The sequence below is a fragment of the Galendromus occidentalis genome, unplaced genomic scaffold (genome assembly GCF_000255335.2).
Source record: "Galendromus occidentalis unplaced genomic scaffold, Mocc_1.1 scf7180000077524, whole genome shotgun sequence".
In the NCBI taxonomy this organism is placed as follows: domain Eukaryota; kingdom Metazoa; phylum Arthropoda; class Arachnida; order Mesostigmata; family Phytoseiidae; genus Galendromus; species Galendromus occidentalis.
The window spans coordinates 3005853-3025956 of NW_003805512.1; the positions used below are offsets into that span (position 1 = coordinate 3005853).

Genomic DNA, 20104 nt, shown 5'->3' on the forward strand with positions numbered 1-20104 from the left:
GCCGTGAGGAAACCTTTGAGATGTCATGTGTTCTTCCTTCTGAATCAGGACTCTATCTGCGAGAATGCCGCTAATCTTCCGCAAGGTACGTGATCTATACGAGTCATTGAGATCTCTTCGACCCACGCACCGGTGAGACCTCCTCTCGAGAGCTTCGAGTAGATTCCGGCGTTTCGACCGTTCACTGTAGATCTCTCGAGCATGCTCATGGGAACTGAAGAGATCCGCGGCAAAGAGCTGAGATGACCGGCTGAAGACAACCGCCTTTCAGATGGCGTATCCTCTCCGATTGTTTTGTTCGAGACGCTCCTTCAATTCTGAAGCAGTAGTGGATCGGATCACACGCGATCCCGATGGCTTCAGACAAAACCTGAAGATGAGGAAGGTCAAAATCGACGCCGATCGGATATTGAATCTCTTGCGAGCGGATCCATCGTCCGAAGAACTCATGAAACTCCTAAGAGCACTGCCTAATTTTACCCATGAATCAGTTGTGAACGCGACATCTCCGAACGAACTCGAAGAGTTCGGTCAGAAGACCGGAATCAAGAAACCAATGGATGAGAGCGCGCGAAGTCACGGAGTTTTGCTTCAGAATCGTGCCTATACGACAATATGCGGTGAACGCGCTTATTTCCTGACCGGTGATTTGGCTCGATTAGAGCGAGCTCTTGTCACTTTCACCGTGGAGAGGTTGAAGAAGCTCGACTTCAAAATTATCTCGGTTCCGGATCTCATCTCGGCCGATGAAGTCGAGGCGTGCGGAATGCAGCCCTTCGGTCAAAGAAGCCAAGTATATCGAGTGAAGCTGGGCAAACAAAGAAAACTCTGTCTCTCTGGAACCGCAGAAATCGCCTTGGCGAACTTATTCCGAGACAAAGCGTTCGGTGAGTTCCTGGCATTGACCGCGATTTCTAATAGAAACGGGGGTCAAACAGGGAAGAGATCCGTGTTGAAGGCTTATGTTTTGCTTGCAGAAAATTGTGAGCTTCCACTCAGACTCGGAGCCGTGAGCCGCTGCTTCAGGGCGGAGGTCTCGCGCTTGAAAGAAGAGAAAGGGTTGTATCGAGTTCATCAGTTCACCAAGATTGAGATGTTCGGCTTCACCGAGGCGGACCTCAAAGCGAGCCAGGACCTACAGGGGGAATTCGCAGAGATCGAGAAATCCTTGTTCCGGGAGCTCGGTCTACATTATAAAGTTCTGGACATGCCCCCCATCGACCTCGGCAGACCCGCTTTCAGAAAAATCGATATCGAGGCGTGGATGAGCGGTCACAACTTCTACGGTAAGCTCCTCCGAGTGAGCTCTCTAAATGATCCATAGACAGCGTTCAATGAACTCATTTCATGAGCGGGGAGATGATATAGACTGAATTTCTGACACAGGTGAAATATCTTCGACATCGGATTGCACCGACTTCCAGTCGAGTCGCCTCGGAATCACCCACCAGGGTAAATATGTGCATACGGTCAACGGCACGGCCTGTGCGATCCCTCGAATGCTGCTGGCCATCGGAGAAACTCATTCGACTCAGGATAAGATCTGTGTGCCCGAGGTATGAAGCCGTGCTTGGGCAGCTTCCTTCCATCATGGAGAATATGAGCCTTTGCTGCGCCAAAATTCCTAACCCTCGCTGCGCATGCATATGAGATACCCAGTAATGAGACAGTCATTCATTGATTTCCAGGTGCTTCGGAAATATATGGACGGTAGACACACGATCAGAGCTCAGCCGATGTTCAAGAAATGGACTAAAGTACCTTTTTACTATCTTGAGAATCGCGAAGTGGAGGCCGAAGACGCCATCGCCGGGATTGACAAGCTCGGCGAGAGCTGCTGACACGCGACTGATTCCAAACGATATCGGCGTATGACCCGCCTGACCCCGCGTTTCCAGGTTGAAAATGGATCTCAAGTCCGCGGCTCATTGAGCCATCTGACTTATCGTAACAAAATGAAAATCTTTCGCTGGATTACAAAAATCATCGTTCCGACCTTTATTGGAGCACCGATGTCAATTTTCTAGCAAATCCACATGCGATTGCTCTCCGAAGCGTCGAACACGCGGATTTACAAGAAATTTCCCTGAGGCTTCTCTCCAGAGATGCACGCCCTCCCAGAACCGATCGTGCCTTTACTAGGGCATCCGCGTTGAAGGAAGGGAGCTCCGTTCCGCGCGACGAGAATTCAAAGTTTGAGCTTTTCTTGGATGAGGGCTTCCAGTTTACGAGAATCAGCCGCGAAGTTCCTGATTCCTTCGGACAATTTATCATTCGCCATCTTATCCTCATTCATGTCCCATCTGAAGTGTTTCTCGTCCGCCGGAACTTCCTCCATGTCAAGATTTTTAGCTGAAATTGCGGTCAGGTCAGCTCTGAGACTCTCGTATACCATGGGAGTCGTTTCGGAATTCGCAATCCTTGGAATTGACAGTCTAGCTCTCACCTTTGTCTGCGCTGAGATGTTGCGGCACATCATCGGAAGAGTCCGCCAACTCTTTGAGTAACTTAGGACTTATCGTCAAGAGATCACAACCGGCGAGAGCCTTCACTTCCCCGATATTTCTGAACGAGGCTCCCATGACGACTGTTTTGTGACCAAACTTCTTGTAGTAATTATAGATTTTCGTGACGCTCTTCACTCCGGGGTCCTCGAGGGGTTCGAATGATTTCTTGTCTGTATTAGCCACATGCCAATCAAGGATCCGTCCGACGAATGGAGAAATGAGAGTCGCTCCGGCCTCCGCGCATGCGACAGCCTAGAAAATGTCAGGAATCTGCTCAAGTCTCTGAGTCTTCTCGGGGGCGGTTAGGGACGGGGTTGGGGACAAGGCTCACATAGATGTTCGGAAGATGCTCCCACGAACCTGTGTGAAATTGAACAGGAGAGTCATGTTGCAGTGAATCCCATGATTCTTCTCAAGAACCCTCGCAGCCTCTATGCCTTCCCAAGTAGAAGCCAACTTGATGAGAATGCGCTCCTTGTCGACTCCCAGCTCTTTGTAAAGTCCGATAAGCTTGAGAGCCTTGGTGATGGAGGCCTCCTTGTCGAAAGAGAGTCGAGCGTCGACTTCGGTCGACACCCGTCCGGGGACTATCTTGAGAATTTCGTTCCCAAAAAGTACGAATAATTTGTCCATGGCCTCTTCAAGCTGTTGACTCGGCGATCTGCCTCTCGACTTGCCGTACGCAACAGCTTCGTCGATGAGGGTTGCATACTGGGGGAGCTTAGCTGCTTGCAAGATCAATGATGGGTTTGTCGTAGCATCCGTTGGTTTGTATTCTCGCATCGCTGTGGAGAGAGATCCGTTTTGTAGCCGTCGTTCCAGTGTGGGCGCCCGCAAGCAATTATATCTACGCGATGCCTTTCGAGCTTAGTTAGTGAGGAAGACCAAAGGGACTACGAAGGAATAGAGCCCGGGAGCTTCACGCGACGGCGAAAATCGCGCGGAGCCAATCTGTGAGCCTCTGATTAGACACAACAACGAGCCCGCTCGAGGCATACTATCGCGATCGACTTCTGGATCTTCGCCTGTTTCACTAGGTGGGAATTCAAATCGATTCACATCCGAGTGATGATTCTCTTCATTCAGAGGAAGAGTTTGATTTAGGTGAGGCGACCAGTCGTTGATAACTTTCTGCAGAATTCCTGACTTTCAAACGAATATGTAGTACACTCAACGTTTTCGTGCGAGAGGGAAAGATTATATGTCTGTCCCCAAGTGGCTTTCTTCTCGGCGCTGATGTCAATGCTATTCGCTAGGGGCTGCAACTTCCGGCAGTCACTCAAGGATCCGATCGATTTCACCAAGCTGGCCGACACCATCTCACTGAAGACCAGACTGCGATCGGGGTCCAGTTCCGGCTCCCATCCCGACGGAAGTGGCACGGCCAACAACTGACCTTCCCTCGACAGACCGACCGAAAGCGCGAGATAATCGATCCTATGATTGTATCGACGCGTCCCGGGGTCACCTCGAAGCAGAAAAAACACGCGCCCCGGAGCAATCATGGCTCGTCAGCTCATTCATAACACATCTTCGACAAAATCACACCACTAAGCTTCGAGTCTTGCGCGCTCCGAGTCAGTGGAGAGCCAATGGGCCGAGCACTCGGGCGAGGAGACCTCCCCCGGATCTCAGCTGTTTCGAAACACGAGCGCCGCTCCAGGACCGGCTCAGGGTTTCGTACGAGAATTATTCGGTGTCACAAACTTCGGCTACATTCATGGCATCAGTTCGTCCACTGCTGCAAGAACAGGGGAAGAATGCCGACTCTGCAAATTATTTCTGGCCAATTCAGAACGACTTGATTACGTCGGCGAGCTCACCTTCGAAGTCGCCGGTGTCGGCAACCACCACCGTAAGTTTCTTCAAGTTTTCTAGGCTTGACATCTTGGGTTTCTTCGCAACGATGGGACTCATTGTTTCCGCGGACTCCTCTCTTTTTTATCCCTGCTTGTCAGCACCCGGGAGAGGAGAAAGCTATCCTTGGAAGCGGCGGCAGGTGGTTATTGAGTGAGGGGGAAGCACGTTGGCGGGGCAGAACAACGAAATACCCGTCATATTTGGATCGCCCCGCGGTTATGAAGCATTGATCTAAAGAAGCCGATGCAGGGGAGTCTTGATGCATACCAGAGCGATAGTGAGGCCAGCTTCTCGCAAGCATTCAGCAAACTCTAGACGTACTTAAGTCCAACTCCTTTTTTTTTGAAGGTATTCGCCGTACACATCAGGATAGTCGAGACGACGAGACTATCCTGGTGTGCATATGGCGAATACGTTGCTCGGGGCGGTGTGAGTGTGGCTGTCAGCTAAGTCACCGTTTTACCGATGAGATTTGAGCTTGGCGTCTTCCGGAGCGGTCTTCAGAACGGAAGATGCTCGAAAAATTCACGCATCATTTTATGGCGACAAAACGTCATTCAACCTGATTCTACTCGATAGTCTCACAAGTCAGCTGTCAGATGCTGAGAAAATTTCGGTCGATATGCAAGCCCAAGTGGAGGGAAGGTGGCGCTGCGGTTGCCGCCGCTCCCGGAAGGGCAAATGTATATTTCCATCTCGGACAAGTTCTGCGAACGGGAAATTTCGTCGAAGCGCAGACGAGGCTCACATGGCCGGAAGCGTTTTTGATCGTGAGGCCAGATGACGGACGTCTGCTTCGGCCGCTAGATGAGCGGGCCGACCACGACGCCGGGCCGCGCCGGCGCGCCGCTCCGATCGTCATCACAGCGCGCGATCCTGGGAAGGGGAGCATCGCGAATCGCCGGACGCTCCCGCTGAAGGGGCCACGAGAAGGCGGGATCTAGGATCTGACAAGGAGTCGATCGCGTATCGCGCTGATCTAGGATCCAGCGAAGAATTGATCGCGTGTCGCGCCGAATGTCCTAAAAATCCGAGATTTCGCCCTAACAAGCGAAGAACTGACTTCAGTGGAGAGCGCAAATATTCTCCTCTAGTGCAAGATAACCCGAACGAAATATAAAACCGATCAGTATATTCCATGTCTAGACATTTTCTCACGTGCTCCTCAACATTTCTATACCATCTTAAAAACTCTCCGGGCATCTCTGCAAGTATAATTTTTTCACACACATTGTTTGCGGGCAGTTACCAGGCAGTATTGAACGAGCGTGATATTCTTCTCTTCCGTGAGGTATATTAACGTTGCTTGTTTCCACCGGTATTTTCTTAAGCGATAGATGAAGAACATTAGGGTTCATTCGATGCACATCATTCTTTGGGAGGAAGAAATTGATTAGGAACTCGAACTCGGAATCAGAGAAAAAGTTGAGAGTTTTCGTTTTTTGGAATACTATGCGATTGCATTCGAATCACTTCGATTTGAGTTCAAGACCCTCGAAGAGGTATTTCGGTCGTACCGGTTATCCGTCACCGCTGCTCGTCTCTCTCGTTCCCTGCAGTCTCAGTCAGAAGTGGAAGAAGTATGCCTATGACCGAGACTGGCGGGTCCTTCTGTCGTCCGAAACCTGAACGAGCCAACCGGTGTAGCCATCTCTGAGAACGCATTTTCCTCAGCTCAGACTGGTCTCAGAGCCGGGCCTCGAATCTACATGTGTGAAGGGTGGAATGGTACCGGAAACCATAAGCCACGTCATCTGCAAATGCAACGAAGCATCCTTCGAGGGAGAGGAAATACTGCAACGACTGGGACTCGACAGAGATAACTCCTCGAGGATGATACGCGAAACCAAGGGACTGCTACAGTGGTGGCGGGAGAAACGTACGAAATCCGCAGAGAATACTCGCGACTGGAGGAAAAGTGTCATTTATATTAGATGAGGATAAATAAATATGTACCAACACCAATGGCATTCCAGACAACCATGTTCCAAATACTAAATACGGATTAGAAATGACTGATACTTTATAGCATTCAAAACATCCATCGCGCAATATATAAACTCGTTCAGTATGGTGCAACAGAGAATTTTTTTTATGTGGCTCACCTGCATCGGTGTAACCATCTCTGGGAGCGCCTCTGTCTCAGCTCAGACTGGTTGACACTGAAATGTAATATTGCCCATCCAGTGTCCGAGGCGGTCGAATGGAGGTTGCTTCTGCCTTGATTGCGGAAGACCGATATGTAGTCCGACTGGAGTCGCGGAGTCTAAATGGAAGCTTGGGAGCAAGCAGAGGAACAGTCAACCCAGGATATCGAAATAGATTTAAGCGGATAGCATTCAAAAGTACCGCCCCATATTCCAACCTCGGATGATTTATTTGCTCGTTCGGATATCCTTCCCTTCCGACCGACGCCATGATCTCCACGGAGTCCTCGAGCACCAGATCAGCTGTCCAGCTCTCTCACCGACACTCTCTCACCACTCACCCGAAAAACGCGCGACCAATTGGGAGAAATTATTTATTCCCCCGGAGAGTCGAATCTCCGATTTGGTCGGGGTGAGACTAGGGAGACGGGTGAATCGCCAAATCTTTCCGACAAGTTCCTGCTTTTCGGGGCTTCGCAATCAGAGGCTGGCTTCGCTCAGTGACCAGTAAGGTGGCTAGTTGGTAATAAGGATCAGTTTCTCGTGACGAAGAGCGCGATTAGCTGTGATGCGCATCGAATCTGTGATTTTTCCGAAAACTTCCCGTGAGTCTCGGAATAGGGTATTCGCGATGGGACACTCCTCATCGATATCGAACGATGCAAGCTGTGCCATAAAGAAAAGAGATGGAAGTCGTGTGGACGATTCATCTTCGGCGTCGGGAAGTTCAGCTCGACGTTGTAATTAGGATCATAGGATCGCCTCGCCTCGCTCCGCTCATCCTCCATGATCACGTCAGACTGAGTGAGGCGAATCGGATCTCGAGTTGTAAGGCAAACACTCCGGAGGCATGCTTCTCAATGTCAAGCGATCAGACGCCGTGAGCGCGATGACCGATAAATGCGGAAGGGTGCGTGTGGTGGCTCTTGCGCTCGGGCGATGGAACTAAAACGTTGGGAGTAGCTCCGGCGATCTCGGCTCATTGTTGAGGAGCTAATAACGCCCACGGCAGCGAAGTTGACCTATGCTCGTATTCTCAATAAGTCTTCCACGGTCCGCATGCGTGGGGTCACCTCTTCAAGAAAAGAGCTACCAGTGCATGCTACGCGAAAGCGCTCGACATTGGTGGACGCGGAGCGACCTCTCCGCGGACTCCGACCGACTGCGGAACAGCCGACAGCACGCTCGAGCTGAGCACGCGCGAGCAGAGCGACGGAGTTTTCGAGAAAATCTCTCTATCTCCGACCCCCCGACTTTCCTCACTGCCGGAACGCTGGGGTGGGGGGGGGGCGCACACAAACGTCAATCGTGATGGCTACTATTAAACGATAGTCAAACACGCGATCCGACCGGCTTCGACCACGGATTCGGATCGCCCTGTCGTGGGGTTTTCGGAGCGACCCCTCGGAGAATAGGAACGTAACAACACCGGATTCACTGAGCTCGTTTGCGGTCGAATCCAGAGGTTGGTCTGTTAATGAGAACCTACAGGATCGAATAGCCCATTCAAGCTTCGAATGACCATCTCGAATAGCTCGGCCGAATTCAGCGGCAGTTTGCGGGCACATTTCTGAAATTTCATGCACCTGAAATGCCCCATTTTCGCTGGGGTACTGGAGCGGTGGTACAGAAGTATCTCAGATGTCTCGGACTTGATACCCTACAGAGGCTCGGGAGGAAAGGCGACGTCGAACGCTTGAAAAATATGGTGAATGTTCTCCGAGAAACACCTATGATACATTTGCCAGTCAGCCCAATCCATTGCCGAGGGCCCGGCTATCGATACGTATTTGAACTCTCGCGCCGCTGCCGAAGCGGCATCCGAATGTCTCAATCCGCGCGCGCTGTCGCTGTCAGAACACTTCGCAGCATGTTTCATGCTACACTCGAAAGCTCGTTTGTGTTCAGAGGCTTCTTATTCCGAAAGTTTCCTTCGGAATCTGCTCCGTACCAGTAGACAGACCCCTCATCTATACGCCAATGGGAATTCGCTATCTACGACAAAAGTTCGGGTGAGCTTGATCCTCAGCTTCACAAAGAAGGAGGAATCGGGATAGAAGGGGTGAATGCGAGCAGTCCGATGAATCTTGTCAGTGGAAAATCTCGATGAGGATCTCCTCGAATCACCTCTGTGGAGAGCGGCATTTGGGAGTGCATAGGCAAGACGTGCCGAATGCCGATCTCATCCAGCAATGTCTTCCGCCTTCTCGGAAGCTTGGTCATGGGAATGATACACAGTTCCCACTGCCGAATTTATAATCCATCTCAATGAAATTCCCTGGAGAATCGCGCCGGACTCTCCAGCTTATGATTCTCACAGGAGTTTCAGACCGATTAAAAAGAGGGAAATATCCGTCAGCGAGGGACGCTCTGAGAAACCGTATAGATCGATCGCTAAAAGGCTACGGTAAGCTCATTTGACCATAGAAATGTACAGGCATGAATTCAGAAATGAATATCCTCCATGACATTCGGCCGAAGATGTATTTTCGAACCTCGAAATTCCGTCAATTCAGGTCGAGGATATCGGCGGTTGGTCGCAAGCTGAAGCCGAATGAATATCTTGTGGGCAAAGTCAACGGATTCCGAGTAACGAAGGTGACTCTCGAGCGAATTAGGATACATGAGTTAGTCCGCATGGGAAAAGTGCATCGGTCCATCAGAGTCTGAGAGACCGTGTGTAGTCGCAAATGATTCCTGCGGAAACTCTGGCAGTTTATCACCGACATTCTATAGTTACTCGGGGACTTTCTTCGTTAGCCGCTCGCTATTCGATCCCCACCTTCTTGGGAAGTCATTATATACTCCATTTCTAATTCAGATTCTCGAGATTCAGGGAAGTAAAAATTTGTGGAAGGCGGAGTTGGAGATCCAGACACCATGTTCTTCAAGAAATAATCGCTCGACGGCCGCTCCTCGACGAGCATCACCCGACTTCGAGCTCAAATCGCTGAAGGCGTCGGGTCGAGAGAATCGCAAAAGGAGAATGTCGTCGACTGATGAGTCGCAATGCGAGAACGGGGTTAATGATTCTAAAGGGTTAGTTTCGCGTCGAACTCAATATATCATTAGACAGAATCCACAGACCTCATTAAGAGGAGACTGCCTACCGACTTGGCTCAGGCTGTCTTCAGCTTCACCCAAGAAGGCGCCTACTCTCCCCCGTGGGGTTCAGGTCACCCAATGATGTCAAAGTTTGTTAGTTTTCACTCACGAAAAACCCTCGCTGGTTGGGCATCTGGAAGTCGGGTAAAGGGAACGCTACGCATTTCCCGATATCGACGCTCTCCGGTTTTCACAGGGACTCGGCGTCGAAGAGGATCAAAATCGAATCACATACTCGCTGCTCACCCCGCAAGGAGGGTCGGTCGGTCGAGTCAACTATGCAGCTCACCGTGCGCTCTGTCGAGAACCGAGAGGCGACACCCGACGATGATACCGTCGTCGAGCCCAAGACTGACGCGAGGGTTCAGGTGAAGGTTGTGGACGACACAGAAGGAACAACTCGAGCTCCGGCGGAACGAGCCCCACCACAGCAATCTCCTGGCAGGATCAGCCGCTCGAGCGAGGGCTATCTGTACAAGACGGTTTCCCCGCCAAGCGAAGAAGGCGATTCTTCGCTGGACCTCGTCCTTCATGAATCAGAAATAGGCACCTACTTCGACAAGCCTACCCCTAACTGGCAGAGCGATTTTTTCCGGAAATGCGCCGAGCTCGTTGAACTGCGATTCTCGAAGCCAATCCGAACCACCTGTGTCAAACCATTTTACGGAAACTTCAGTTCCTGTTGGCGAGACTGGTGAGACAGTTTGCAAGCGACTCAAACTCCTCCCGATTTCATCTGAATGTTCTCACTCTCGGGGAAAATTCTTGTGTTAACCGCTATTTTTCCTCCCCAGCAACGAAGCGTTACGTTTGGAAACCTCTTCTTTGCCGGCTCATCGAGAGTTCCAGGCAACGATCAGCGATTGTGAAAACTGTCAAGAGGTTTTTTCCCCCGCTGAGACTGCAATCCTTATCCGAAATTTCTTTCAAATCGCGAAAGCTTATAGCTTGAGGCATCCATATCTACTTGCATGCCTCCAAACCGGTTTAGAGACGAGAAAAGAAGTGTACGACTTCAATAAGTTTAGAACCGCTCATCAGCTGGTGGAGAAGCTCTGCTTGGATCTTCCTGAGAAGTAGGTTGTTCTTCTTCCTACAGAATAATAGACAATTAGAGGTAGGTTTCGGTCGAAAAAAAATCGCGGCCTTAATCGCGTATCCTCTGGCTTCCAGGAGTTCGCTTGGGTGCATAGTACAGCTCCGCTCCATTTTGACGCCCCAAGTCTTACCCTACACTGGTCTCGAAGCGGAAAATGTTGTCGCGGAGCTTTTCGCGCGCTTTGGGCCTGACTGGAACACCATATCGAGATTAACTGGATTCAACCAATTCACCCTGAAAACTATGGTGGCCATTGTACACAATGTTGGTGAGCTCAAGATACCGAATCCGGAATCTCTAGCGGGCATCATTTCCACGATCAGCTCGAGACCTGATTTCACTCGATTTCCACAGATCTCGGAGTCGTTTCCCCTCAGGTCTGGTTCGAAATTCATCAGAAAGTTCTGTACGTTGGCGAGTTCGGAGTTTCGACCGATATCACCAAGTGTCGAAACTTTGAGGGAGGCCTCGAAAGGAAGCGTCTGAGATTACCAGCTTTCAACACACTATACTCCCCGCTTCGTCCTTAGTTGATTGAGAGGGGACCGAGGCTCACAGTCCGAAGGGGAACGGTGTTCCGCAGTCAGAAGTTCCTCGCGATCACCGGGTCTCTCGTCTTGTGGAACGGATCCTTCCCAGCGAGGTATCATCGCTGCTCGATACGAGCATTTACTTCGTGTTGTTGAAAGGAAAATAGATGTCGTTGTTCGGACATAATAGAAGCCGTTTTTGTAAGTTCCAAATCTCGAATCGTTTCATGAACAGGGTGTCGAGCACGCCCAGTGGACTGCTGGTAGAGAAATGCTATAAAATTTCTATGTCGTTCATGTTGACGCGAAGTTCTCACTCTTACGCCAAGGGACATGAAACGAGCGTGTCGGCTTGAAGTTCCGAGCGGAGTATTCATCAATGATGCATGCGGCACGCCAAAGGATACGGTATACAGAACGTCGGGATTCGAAAGAGATCAGTGAATTGTGCCGATATCGCTGTATACGCGATCAAGAATATGTAGAAAATGTCACAGGCGCCGCCATCATTGATCCTCGCTGCTCGAATCGACTCAATGGGGTACGAATGTTCCATACTTACAATGATCAGTATGATACCATACAAGCGACAAATGCCAAATCCGGGTTCGTTCCGACAGTCGTCCTACACATTAGGATAGACGTAACTTAAAGAACAATAGTTTCTCGTTCATGTGAGCCGTACTCGAATTCATCAACTCATTAGGAGGAGAGCTAAACTCCATTGGACATTCTCTGATTCTGGAATCGTCACTCCGAGACTCGAGGAGACGTATCCTAATGTCGAGAAAATGGATCGCCCACTGTTGCCCGAAAAGACAGGCACTGAACACTCTGACACAATGCGCGCGATGAGCCCCCGTGTAGGAGACAGGATACTTCAGAATACCCATCACGAAATCCATCAACAAGGATACCATAACTTTATTCCTAACTCTTTTGGTTCTTATCTCCTGTACAACACCACGATGATTCTCGCGAGTACTCCCCCTTCGTCGGGAGAATTTCACTCAGGCAAGCCTCTGCCCCAGTGAATCGAGGCTCACACGCGGTCATTCTCTCTGTGGCATATCCATTAATAGAGCCTACTACACTTCTCACCGCAATATCTCCCAGGTGTTCAGCTTGAAAATCGCTCTGCCTTTGAGGAGACCCATTGGCACGGGACCGAAATCTTTCGAATCGTGGGAGTTATTGTAATTGTCGCCTTGTAGCCAAACTCGTCCTCTCGGAACTTCCTGGGAGCCAATATCTGGACTGGTCAGTATGTCTCCTGGCAGACCTGTGAATGGGAACGCATTTAGAGTTCTATCTGGCTGATGCATCCCATGGGTACGGATCCGCCGAGTCCACGCTTGGAAAAATCGAATTTCAAACAGTCCGCGATGCTCCCGCAGAGCTCTCTGGGGTTCGGGAGTACAGCAGCAGTGGTCGTCCGAGACCCAAGCGATTGGGAGGGCAGCCCATGACAACAAGCGATAAGAATCTCACCTATGAGCCGTTTACATAAGTACGAATCAGGTTCCGACGGGCTCCGGCACACCACTATGTCGTCTCGTTTGAAAGAATTCCTGATCGCTGAGATCTTCTCAATGACAATAATGTCGCCATCATGTATTGTCGGCTCCATGGACGGCCCTGTGCAGTGGCTGGTCTGTATTCCGTATTCGAATATACAATATCCGATCGCGACTCCTTGCAGGCCAAACACAACAGTTCTCGTCACAGCCCTCCCGAGCCTCTCCATTAGACTCAGGACTGCTCGGACCATCGCTCGACGACTCAGGCTGCAGAAAAGCTGAGGCTTTTATGCACCCGCGCTCTCAGAACAAGATCATTCGAATCAGTAATAATGTTTCCCGCAGTAGCGCACGACGGAGGAGAAAATTTTGTGATCATTCCTGCCTCCGTAGTAGAGGGTAAAGCCCGCGCAGGCTCATCGAGCTAGTCTCATGTCCAACAGCAAAGATTGACTGCCGCCGCAGAGAGGGTCGTGAGAGTACGAAATTCAACAACTCACTCAGACGTTCGTCTCTACCGGAAACTCTCCGGGCGCGATCTACTCCAGCGAATTGCATGCGACTCGGATGCAGAGAGATAGGACGGACCTCAAGTTTCATGAGCTTATGCGCGAACCAATTATCTCCTTAAGCGGGGCTGTATTCGTAGTTTGGCTTTTCGTAGTCCCGTTTCGTAGTTGTCAATGTCGTTAGCCCTGGGACTGGAGCGCACTCAGCGCAAATACCATAGGAAAAATGAAACTCAGCTAAGTACGAGAAAGTGGGAGGCTGCGCGAATTCTCACGGACCATCACTCGGTAGCCAGCGGAGATGGAATCGCATCTTGGGGACGATCGCGTACGTGTCCTCCTGCACGCCTGATTTCAGAACAACTTATCGGTGTCTCCAGCTTAAGTCAGGATCAGGTTTCCCGAGATGCGGTCGATCGGGACTCCGCCGACTCGTCAAACTCTATGACAGGAGGTGAGGTGGATCGAGGGTAAGGCGATCTCGCCAATCAATATGCTTCCATTCGCCATTTTCCTCCGTAGCATAAGAAAGAATCGATTCCGTCTCGGCCATTCCCACAGACCGGTCGGACTAAGAGGACGGGGCTTCAATCTCGCACTGAAGTTTCCAGCGAAGATCATCAGCATCATTGCGACCGCTGTCTCCTGAACAAATTACTGCGCCGTTTACCTACGCCGTGTGGGCCCCCGTGCCGCTGCTTCCGCTCTCGCGTAGATATGAGAGGCGTGAGCGAGTGTCAGCGGCTCGAGAATTCGTTCTCTCGTAGGCCACCGTTCAATCGTTCGAGCAGAGTATCAAGCTCCACAACGAGAGTATTCGTTTTTTGGCGGGTGGGAGGTAGCGGCGGCAGACTCGCGCTCCGGCAGCGCCGCCTGGCGGTTCGCTGCGGGTGTGGGGAGAGGAGGGACACAACCATCCACCATCACCAAAACAACAAGAAAGGGAGGAGAAGGGTCTTTCTTCTCACGGCGAACAGCGACGATCGACGGCAGCCGCAGCAGCGCACCACCACCACCGTCGTCATCAACATCAGCAGCAGCAGCAGCATCACTAGCAACAGCAGAAGAGAGGAAGCATCTGAGACGATTCTTTTCGCAATACGTCTGTAGTTTCTACAGGAGCTCTGAAGATGCGATGGGACTCCCGCTGTAGCCAATGGGATACTGAGTCCGTGCTATTGTGAAGTTTCCCCAAGAAGGCTGTGTCGAATTCCTAAATTGCACATGTTGGTCTCCGTGAGGGATCGTTCTGTGACTTCCAAATGGTTTTTCACGGAGTGTGGGAATCGTGTGTGTTTGTCATCTTGGTTCGATCGGTCCAACTCGTAACTTGATGCCATCTTTAGCGAGGAAGGTGAGCTATTCCAGCGCAGCTGAAACCTTTGCGCAGCATATTCTGCGTTGTGCGACCACTTCTCCTGTGGTATCCGCTACCTTCCAATTGGTCAATGACTCGGGAAGCGAGTTGCGTATATTCCAATCCGATACGGTGACTTACACAAGCTTTTCCTCTCGGTGCTTGCCGTATGGAGAGGGAGTCTGAGACCTCATTTTCAAGATGATCGGTGCGACTTCGAACGGAAGTAGTTCCATATCGGAAATCTAAGCGGGGCTCCTCGTAATGACGGAAACTTCGGGTCATGCCTCACTGATTGTCGGTTCAATGAGTGGGAGAGACTTGCGAGGCTCTGGAGCGATTCCAGCTCCATTCGACGATCGGTCGAAATTTTCGAGTCAAGGGCGCTCCAACATTTCACAGCGATCTGCGACATTTCTGTGGTCCATGATAAAATCTCATCACCTTCACGGGGATCCAAGTACGAATGGAGTGACGAAAGCGTGGATTATAACGGATCTCGAAGGACCAGAGCTCAAGTTTATCTTGGACTCGTACGCTCCGAACTAAACCTCTCGGATGTACTCGCTATTCTCAATCGGAAGCACTAATTATAGAACTCGTCTCCCTTCCTCTCCGGCTGATTTTTGAAATGAAGCATTCTCGACTTGCGCCGTGTCGTAGCGAAGGATCTTATCGAGAGGCGAAAATCTCTGCATTTCCTCTCTTGTAAAAAAGTTCCGGCCTCGATGCACTCCCGTCGTCGGCGGAGACCCCTTAATATTCAGATTCAATCGAGACGAATGACATCCGGTACGAGAATCAAGTAGAGAAATAGGCGCGGCAATCTCTAAGGTTTCCGTCTTTCCAGGCGTTTCCATCGTGCGCCTGTTGTCAACCAACGTCTCCCATGGAGCTGCAGGAGATGAGGTACATTCCTCGGAGACCCAACGAGTTGGCGCTCGACGACTTTCGACCACAGTCCGATCATCCGCTCCCTCTACTCACACCACCCTTGAGTGTCTGCACGCTCAGCACTTCCGAACAGCAGTGGGAGCGGTATTCGCAGTGGTTGCACTGTATCTGCGTAGTGACGTTTGATCTTGAGTTGGGTCAAGCCATAGAAAACGTGTATCCACCATGTGCCACTCTGACAGAGCGAGAAAAGCTCAATATATGCTACCTGGCTTTTCCGGATAGCAACTCAGCCTGCATGGGGGACACTCAATTTCACTTTCGCATTCGTCGGGAAGATCCGCTCAAATTGACGGAGGATCAACATGAATTCAATTTGATGGTGCCCCCGGCTCTACAGATCGAAACTCAATACCTCTATGGCTTCGCATACTTCCGACAGGTAAGCCGCTTTTACGCAGCATCGCCGAACCACAGACTCCGAGCCTCGTACTCGGATTCCACCTGCCCGACTGACTATCAGCCGGAGAATGAGGGGATTTAGAAGTTTTGGCGATCAGAATGATTTGACGCCTAAGTGAGCGCCATGAGCGCTGTCTCCCACGATGTGCGACATCCGCTGGATTACCCAGCCTGTTGTGTTCGATATGCGTCACAGTCGACCGCTTACCACGAGCGACGGCGGGCGACCTGGTTGCTCACGAACATTACCTCCGGTGGGATGTGTTTCGTCTTGTTCGACCCATCCTACATCGTGCGGGAGCGCGAGATTCCCTCAGCGTATTCATCAGTCGGCTCATGCAGGTTTCCCGGAAGAGGGTTCTTGTGCTCTTAGCTTAAGTTGTCTCTGAGAGCAATATCTTCTCTTTTTCAGGTTAAAGACCCGTCGGTCCGGAGAGGTTATTTCCAAAAATCAGTGGTCTTCGTGACTCACTTGCCTCTAGTGAACTTTTTTCAAAAAGCTGTTGCGTTGGTAGCACCCGACTTCTTCGAAAATGGCCTAGAGTCATTGGAGACCGCCTGTCACATCATTGACCGATGGACTCCACCGATGCCCGGAAAGGACCTCGTTTTACCTCTTCATGGAGTTGTTATGCAGTGCAGGATTCCCTTGGAGGTCGATAGTCAGCTTCAGGTCAGTAGTTGGTGCCGCTCTCGGATATATTCATAGGTACACATACATATGTATCTATGTACAAAGCTGAACCCGGTGGCGAGAATGATCATCCCTGCGAGTCATTGTGCTTCAACTTTTTCGAAGCATAGAATTGAGGAATCTGGCGCGACGGTCGGTTCGTTTAGGTTAGCGATCAAGGCCTGCGCCAGGTACTTGGTTTTCAATGTAGGACTGTCTGAGACACCCGACCGCTGAGAAAACACAGCCTTTTCGGTGAACGGTGAGTTCCCGGGAATCGGCCGCGTAAATTCCTTTGTGCGATCTTAGCCTTGACTGGAACGAGCGCGCTTCAGCCAAGAAGGCTGAAAATGATGCAAACAAAACGAGTCGGAATGCTGTGACGGCTGCGGTCCACAGATAGCGCTCGTCGGTCGGTCCGCTCGCTTGGTCGGCTGGCAGTCTTTCCATGAGACTTGGTTAGTGCGCGAGTTCCTCCTTTCCTGGCTAAGGTGAACGGTTTACGCTCGGTGGATAAGAAACGTTTGGCGCGTCGACAAGACAGTATTTTGTCTCACAATCTGCTCCTATGAAAAGGAAGCATGAGAGCAGTTTTGAGGCCTGAGTTTTTCCCGATCGAGAAGCGTGGCATACGAATCAAGATAAATATTCAACAGAAATCCAACCCGCTCACTCGAGGAAGGAGTCGGAAGATTGAAATTCTCTTCTCTTTCATTGCAGTCGTCGAATTCCTACTTGCACCTCCAGAAGTGTACGCAGGATGCCGTGATCCTATCGTCCGTACATGAGCCGGACGTTTTCCGCGCCCTTGCACCTATACTGAATCATGTTCAATTGTTGTGGGAGTTGGTGATCACTTGCGAACCGATTATTGTGATGGCGAACTCACCATGCATCTGCGCTGAGCTTGTACAAGCGCTCATATCCCTCGTCTGGCCGCTGAAGTTCTCCTCGGATTACCGACCTTTCTTTACAATACACGACTCGGAGTTCAAGGAGTACACGTGCCGGGAAACTTGCCTGCCGGCGGTCATTCTAGGGGTGAGGTTCATTCTTCTCGAAGTTGAGCGATTCGAGCTTTCTACATACAAGGAGGTTCCTTCCGCATCGGGATGCACGTCCTCATCGACTGACATCGGAGGAGAAACAGATGCTATAGCTGCGCGAGCTTTGCTAAGCGTGCGATTCCTTTGCAGGTTACCAATCCTTTCTTCACGAAAACCTTTCAACAATGGCCGCACATTATTAAAGTTGGAGATGATTACTCAAGCACCGATTGTTGTGCCAAATACAGCACCACTAAGACGAAGAGAGCCGCGAATTTGAAGACCCTAGATACTCAAACAGGTGTCTTCACACAATATAGACCGCTCCTACGGAAGGATAAAGCCTTATTAAAAAACCTCTGGAAGGGTATCCAGCTCAAGAGACCCACGGAAGTTCAATCGGTGTTGCTCCGGAGGTGAGTGCTCTGGACGAAGAATCTTCGAATCGTTTCCGTCGGAGATTTTAAAGTGATACATTCCTCGCCTCTTCGAAAGTATCCCTTCATTGAACTCTCTTCAGGAGGGGCCGCATCGATCTGATGTTTGAAAATCGTCTTCCAGATACTTTCTCGAATTGACCCAATCGTTCATGATTCCCCTGGAACGCTACATGGCGTCTTTAATGCCGCTCCAAAAGAATCTCTCCCCATACAAAGGCACACCTCTACTGAAACCATTCAATCCGGACGATTTCATTGCGACGCTCGATACAGCTGGTCCGCAGCTGACAACGGGCATCAAGGGAGAATGGGCGGAGCTGTACCGGAAATTCTTCAGATCGCGAAATTTCCATGGATGGTATCAAACCCGGCACCGGGAGGTAGGTGATCAAGGGGTCGACATCCGCAGTGATGCGTCAGCAGAAGAGTGCAGCCCTATCGCTGAGGATTGGGAGTTCATAGAACCCAACAATTGAAGCGACTTACGAGCGATTCAGTACTGAAGGGCCAAGCAGTGCTTCTCAAGGATTTTTCGCCGGGCCCTATCTCAGTGTTAACCCGTGCCCCACCACGCCCCACCTTTGATAGGCTTCTATAGAGGCGAAAAACGTCCTACGCCCCATCGGTGGAGCTTGCATACCAGGTTGAGAGAAGTAGAGCTTGAGAATCGACGGCGGTAGATGCGCGGCTCCGTGCCGACAGGTGATTCTTATTAGACTCCCGAGGCTTCCTGAGGGGGAAAGTACGCAGGAATTCTGTGTTTTATCGTTCGTCCCCCGATTTTTGTGCGGGGGAGTGAGAATGAAATTCCCGCCTTCAATGTCAATAAAAATATTGGTGAAACGCTGAATATTTTATCCATTCGGTTTCCGAGGATAACGGGAACTCGGTCCTCGTACATAGAAGCCTTCATCTCGCTCGCTTTCGCTCTTTGTGCCCGATGCATACTATGGTCCTCTTTCTGATTCTCTCGTCCTTCGCTTATGATCTGTCACCTGGTGTGACTCCAGCTTCGGGATGTACCGATTCCTCTTCCCTGCGCGCTTCTCGATTTCTGGGGGGAAACTTCTTATCCACGTCGTTTCATGTGCTTTTGCTTCCGGTGTTTAATCGCTTGTTCGGTTTCAGGTCTCGGAGAATATTGAGAAGCTCCACATAGAGGTTATCTCTGACACGAATCTTCTTGGATGGGCGCGCAATCGCGACGAGGTGGAGGTTATCGATTTGGTGCTCAAGTTGAAGGCCAAACTCGAACTAGCGGACAGACGTAATAATATTTCTAGGGAGACGATGTGCAAGCTGAGGGCGAGACTCGAAGATCTCATCGCCACTCTGCCAGCGGATCTGCATGACGTCCTCAACAAAGATCTCCCCACTCCCTGATGGTAACTACGCCACGCGGTAGCTCTCCATGACGAGTTAGAATGCCCCGGTTCGCCACTTCGTGTCGAGAAGAGCTGATCTAGACTTGCGCTAGGGCTGCTCTACCGGGTGATCGTGATAATTGAAAATGCTCCGCGGTTTCGATGGGGGTGGGGAAGGAGCAAAAGTGGATGAGAGTTCAGAGACTGTATCCTGAGCAATATTGCGTCGACAGATTGTCATATGACTCAATGAATTGACCCAGTCCCAACAGACGCTGCTACCGTGCTGAGAGGATGCTGCTGTGACCCCCTCAAGTGCCATGGCTGGGGAAGTCATCCCCGAGACTGTCACAATATCCGTTTAGAGATTGGAAGCGTAGCGTCGGACCGATAGAAGGTTGGGACGCTCGGGCTCGCCCTGTTGCTCGGGGCTTCGGCCATCGACGATGAGCATTCATTAAGTTCACTTGTATTCCGAGTATTCCTTAGAGTATTATTTGGATTACTACTCCGTTCTTCATTAGGAAATCTATGTAAATTATATAGGTAGTTTTCTCTCGTTTGCTCCTCATTTATTCCGGGTTCACTCAG

General features: G+C 50.6%; 5 protein-coding genes across 5 annotated transcripts; 3 read left to right on the plus strand and 2 right to left on the minus strand.

The window, feature by feature from the left end:
• Positions 1 to 376: 376 nt before the first annotated feature.
• SerRS-m (Seryl-tRNA synthetase, mitochondrial) lies at positions 377 to 1955 on the plus strand. The gene is made up of 4 exons (XM_003747820.1): positions 377 to 887; positions 978 to 1286; positions 1387 to 1556; positions 1689 to 1955. The coding sequence occupies exons 1-4, from the start codon at positions 377 to 379 to the stop codon at positions 1839 to 1841; spliced, it is 1143 nt and encodes a 380-aa protein (XP_003747868.1). The 3' UTR covers positions 1842 to 1955.
• Positions 1956 to 1974: 19 nt separating this feature from the next.
• Taldo (transaldolase) lies at positions 1975 to 4769 on the minus strand. Its single transcript, XM_003747634.2, has 4 exons — positions 4331 to 4769; positions 2868 to 3292; positions 2447 to 2759; positions 1975 to 2352 (listed from the first exon to the last, which is right to left on the minus strand). Exons 1-4 carry the CDS (start codon positions 4422 to 4424, stop codon positions 2189 to 2191), a joined length of 996 nt encoding a protein of 331 aa, XP_003747682.1. The 5' UTR covers positions 4425 to 4769; the 3' UTR covers positions 1975 to 2188.
• A 4587-nt stretch (positions 4770 to 9356) lies between these two features.
• LOC100903053 (uncharacterized) lies at positions 9357 to 11248 on the plus strand. Its single transcript, XM_018641139.1, has 5 exons — positions 9357 to 9553; positions 9816 to 10313; positions 10414 to 10695; positions 10793 to 10986; positions 11073 to 11248. Exons 1-5 carry the CDS (start codon positions 9501 to 9503, stop codon positions 11246 to 11248), a joined length of 1203 nt encoding a protein of 400 aa, XP_018496655.1. The 5' UTR covers positions 9357 to 9500.
• Positions 11249 to 12154: 906 nt separating this feature from the next.
• On the minus strand, positions 12155 to 13118 carry LOC100903192 (mitochondrial inner membrane protease subunit 1). Its single transcript, XM_003747822.2, has 2 exons — positions 12740 to 13118; positions 12155 to 12530 (listed from the first exon to the last, which is right to left on the minus strand). Exons 1-2 carry the CDS (start codon positions 13017 to 13019, stop codon positions 12346 to 12348), a joined length of 465 nt encoding a protein of 154 aa, XP_003747870.2. The 5' UTR covers positions 13020 to 13118; the 3' UTR covers positions 12155 to 12345.
• Positions 13119 to 14479: 1361 nt separating this feature from the next.
• LOC100899625 (protein DENND6A) lies at positions 14480 to 19575 on the plus strand. The gene is made up of 7 exons (XM_003747636.1): positions 14480 to 14631; positions 15485 to 15970; positions 16403 to 16663; positions 17384 to 17704; positions 17860 to 18125; positions 18271 to 18529; positions 19278 to 19575. The coding sequence occupies exons 1-7, from the start codon at positions 14611 to 14613 to the stop codon at positions 19530 to 19532; spliced, it is 1869 nt and encodes a 622-aa protein (XP_003747684.1). The 5' UTR covers positions 14480 to 14610; the 3' UTR covers positions 19533 to 19575.
• Positions 19576 to 20104: the final 529 nt, after the last annotated feature.

Excerpts from the sequence above, each read along its gene's own strand:
- SerRS-m (XM_003747820.1), top strand. The coding sequence starts at position 377 with ATGAGGAAGGTCAAAATCGACGCCGATCGGATATTGAATCTCTTGCGA. Across the intron at positions 1,287-1,386 it reads GAGCGGTCACAACTTCTACG|GTGAAATATCTTCGACATCG; the intron begins GTAAGCTCCTCC and ends TTTCTGACACAG. Across the intron at positions 1,557-1,688 it reads ATAAGATCTGTGTGCCCGAG|GTGCTTCGGAAATATATGGA; the intron begins GTATGAAGCCGT and ends ATTGATTTCCAG.
- Taldo (XM_003747634.2), bottom strand. The coding sequence starts at position 4,424 with ATGAGTCCCATCGTTGCGAAGAAACCCAAGATGTCAAGCCTAGAAAAC. Across the intron at positions 3,293-4,330 it reads CGACACCGGCGACTTCGAAG|CGATGCGAGAATACAAACCA; the intron begins GTGAGCTCGCCG and ends CTCTCTCCACAG. Across the intron at positions 2,760-2,867 it reads TCCTGTTCAATTTCACACAG|GCTGTCGCATGCGCGGAGGC; the intron begins GTTCGTGGGAGC and ends GACATTTTCTAG.
- LOC100903053 (XM_018641139.1), top strand. The coding sequence starts at position 9,501 with ATGTCGTCGACTGATGAGTCGCAATGCGAGAACGGGGTTAATGATTCT. Across the intron at positions 9,554-9,815 it reads GGGGTTAATGATTCTAAAGG|GGACTCGGCGTCGAAGAGGA; the intron begins GTTAGTTTCGCG and ends CGGTTTTCACAG. Across the intron at positions 10,696-10,792 it reads TGCTTGGATCTTCCTGAGAA|GAGTTCGCTTGGGTGCATAG; the intron begins GTAGGTTGTTCT and ends TCTGGCTTCCAG.
- LOC100903192 (XM_003747822.2), bottom strand. The coding sequence starts at position 13,019 with ATGGTCCGAGCAGTCCTGAGTCTAATGGAGAGGCTCGGGAGGGCTGTG. Across the intron at positions 12,531-12,739 it reads CTTATGTAAACGGCTCATAG|GTCTGCCAGGAGACATACTG; the intron begins GTGAGATTCTTA and ends TCCCATTCACAG.
- LOC100899625 (XM_003747636.1), top strand. The coding sequence starts at position 14,611 with ATGCCATCTTTAGCGAGGAAG. Across the intron at positions 17,705-17,859 it reads TGCCGGCGGTCATTCTAGGG|GTTACCAATCCTTTCTTCAC; the intron begins GTGAGGTTCATT and ends ATTCCTTTGCAG. Across the intron at positions 18,126-18,270 it reads CAATCGGTGTTGCTCCGGAG|ATACTTTCTCGAATTGACCC; the intron begins GTGAGTGCTCTG and ends ATCGTCTTCCAG.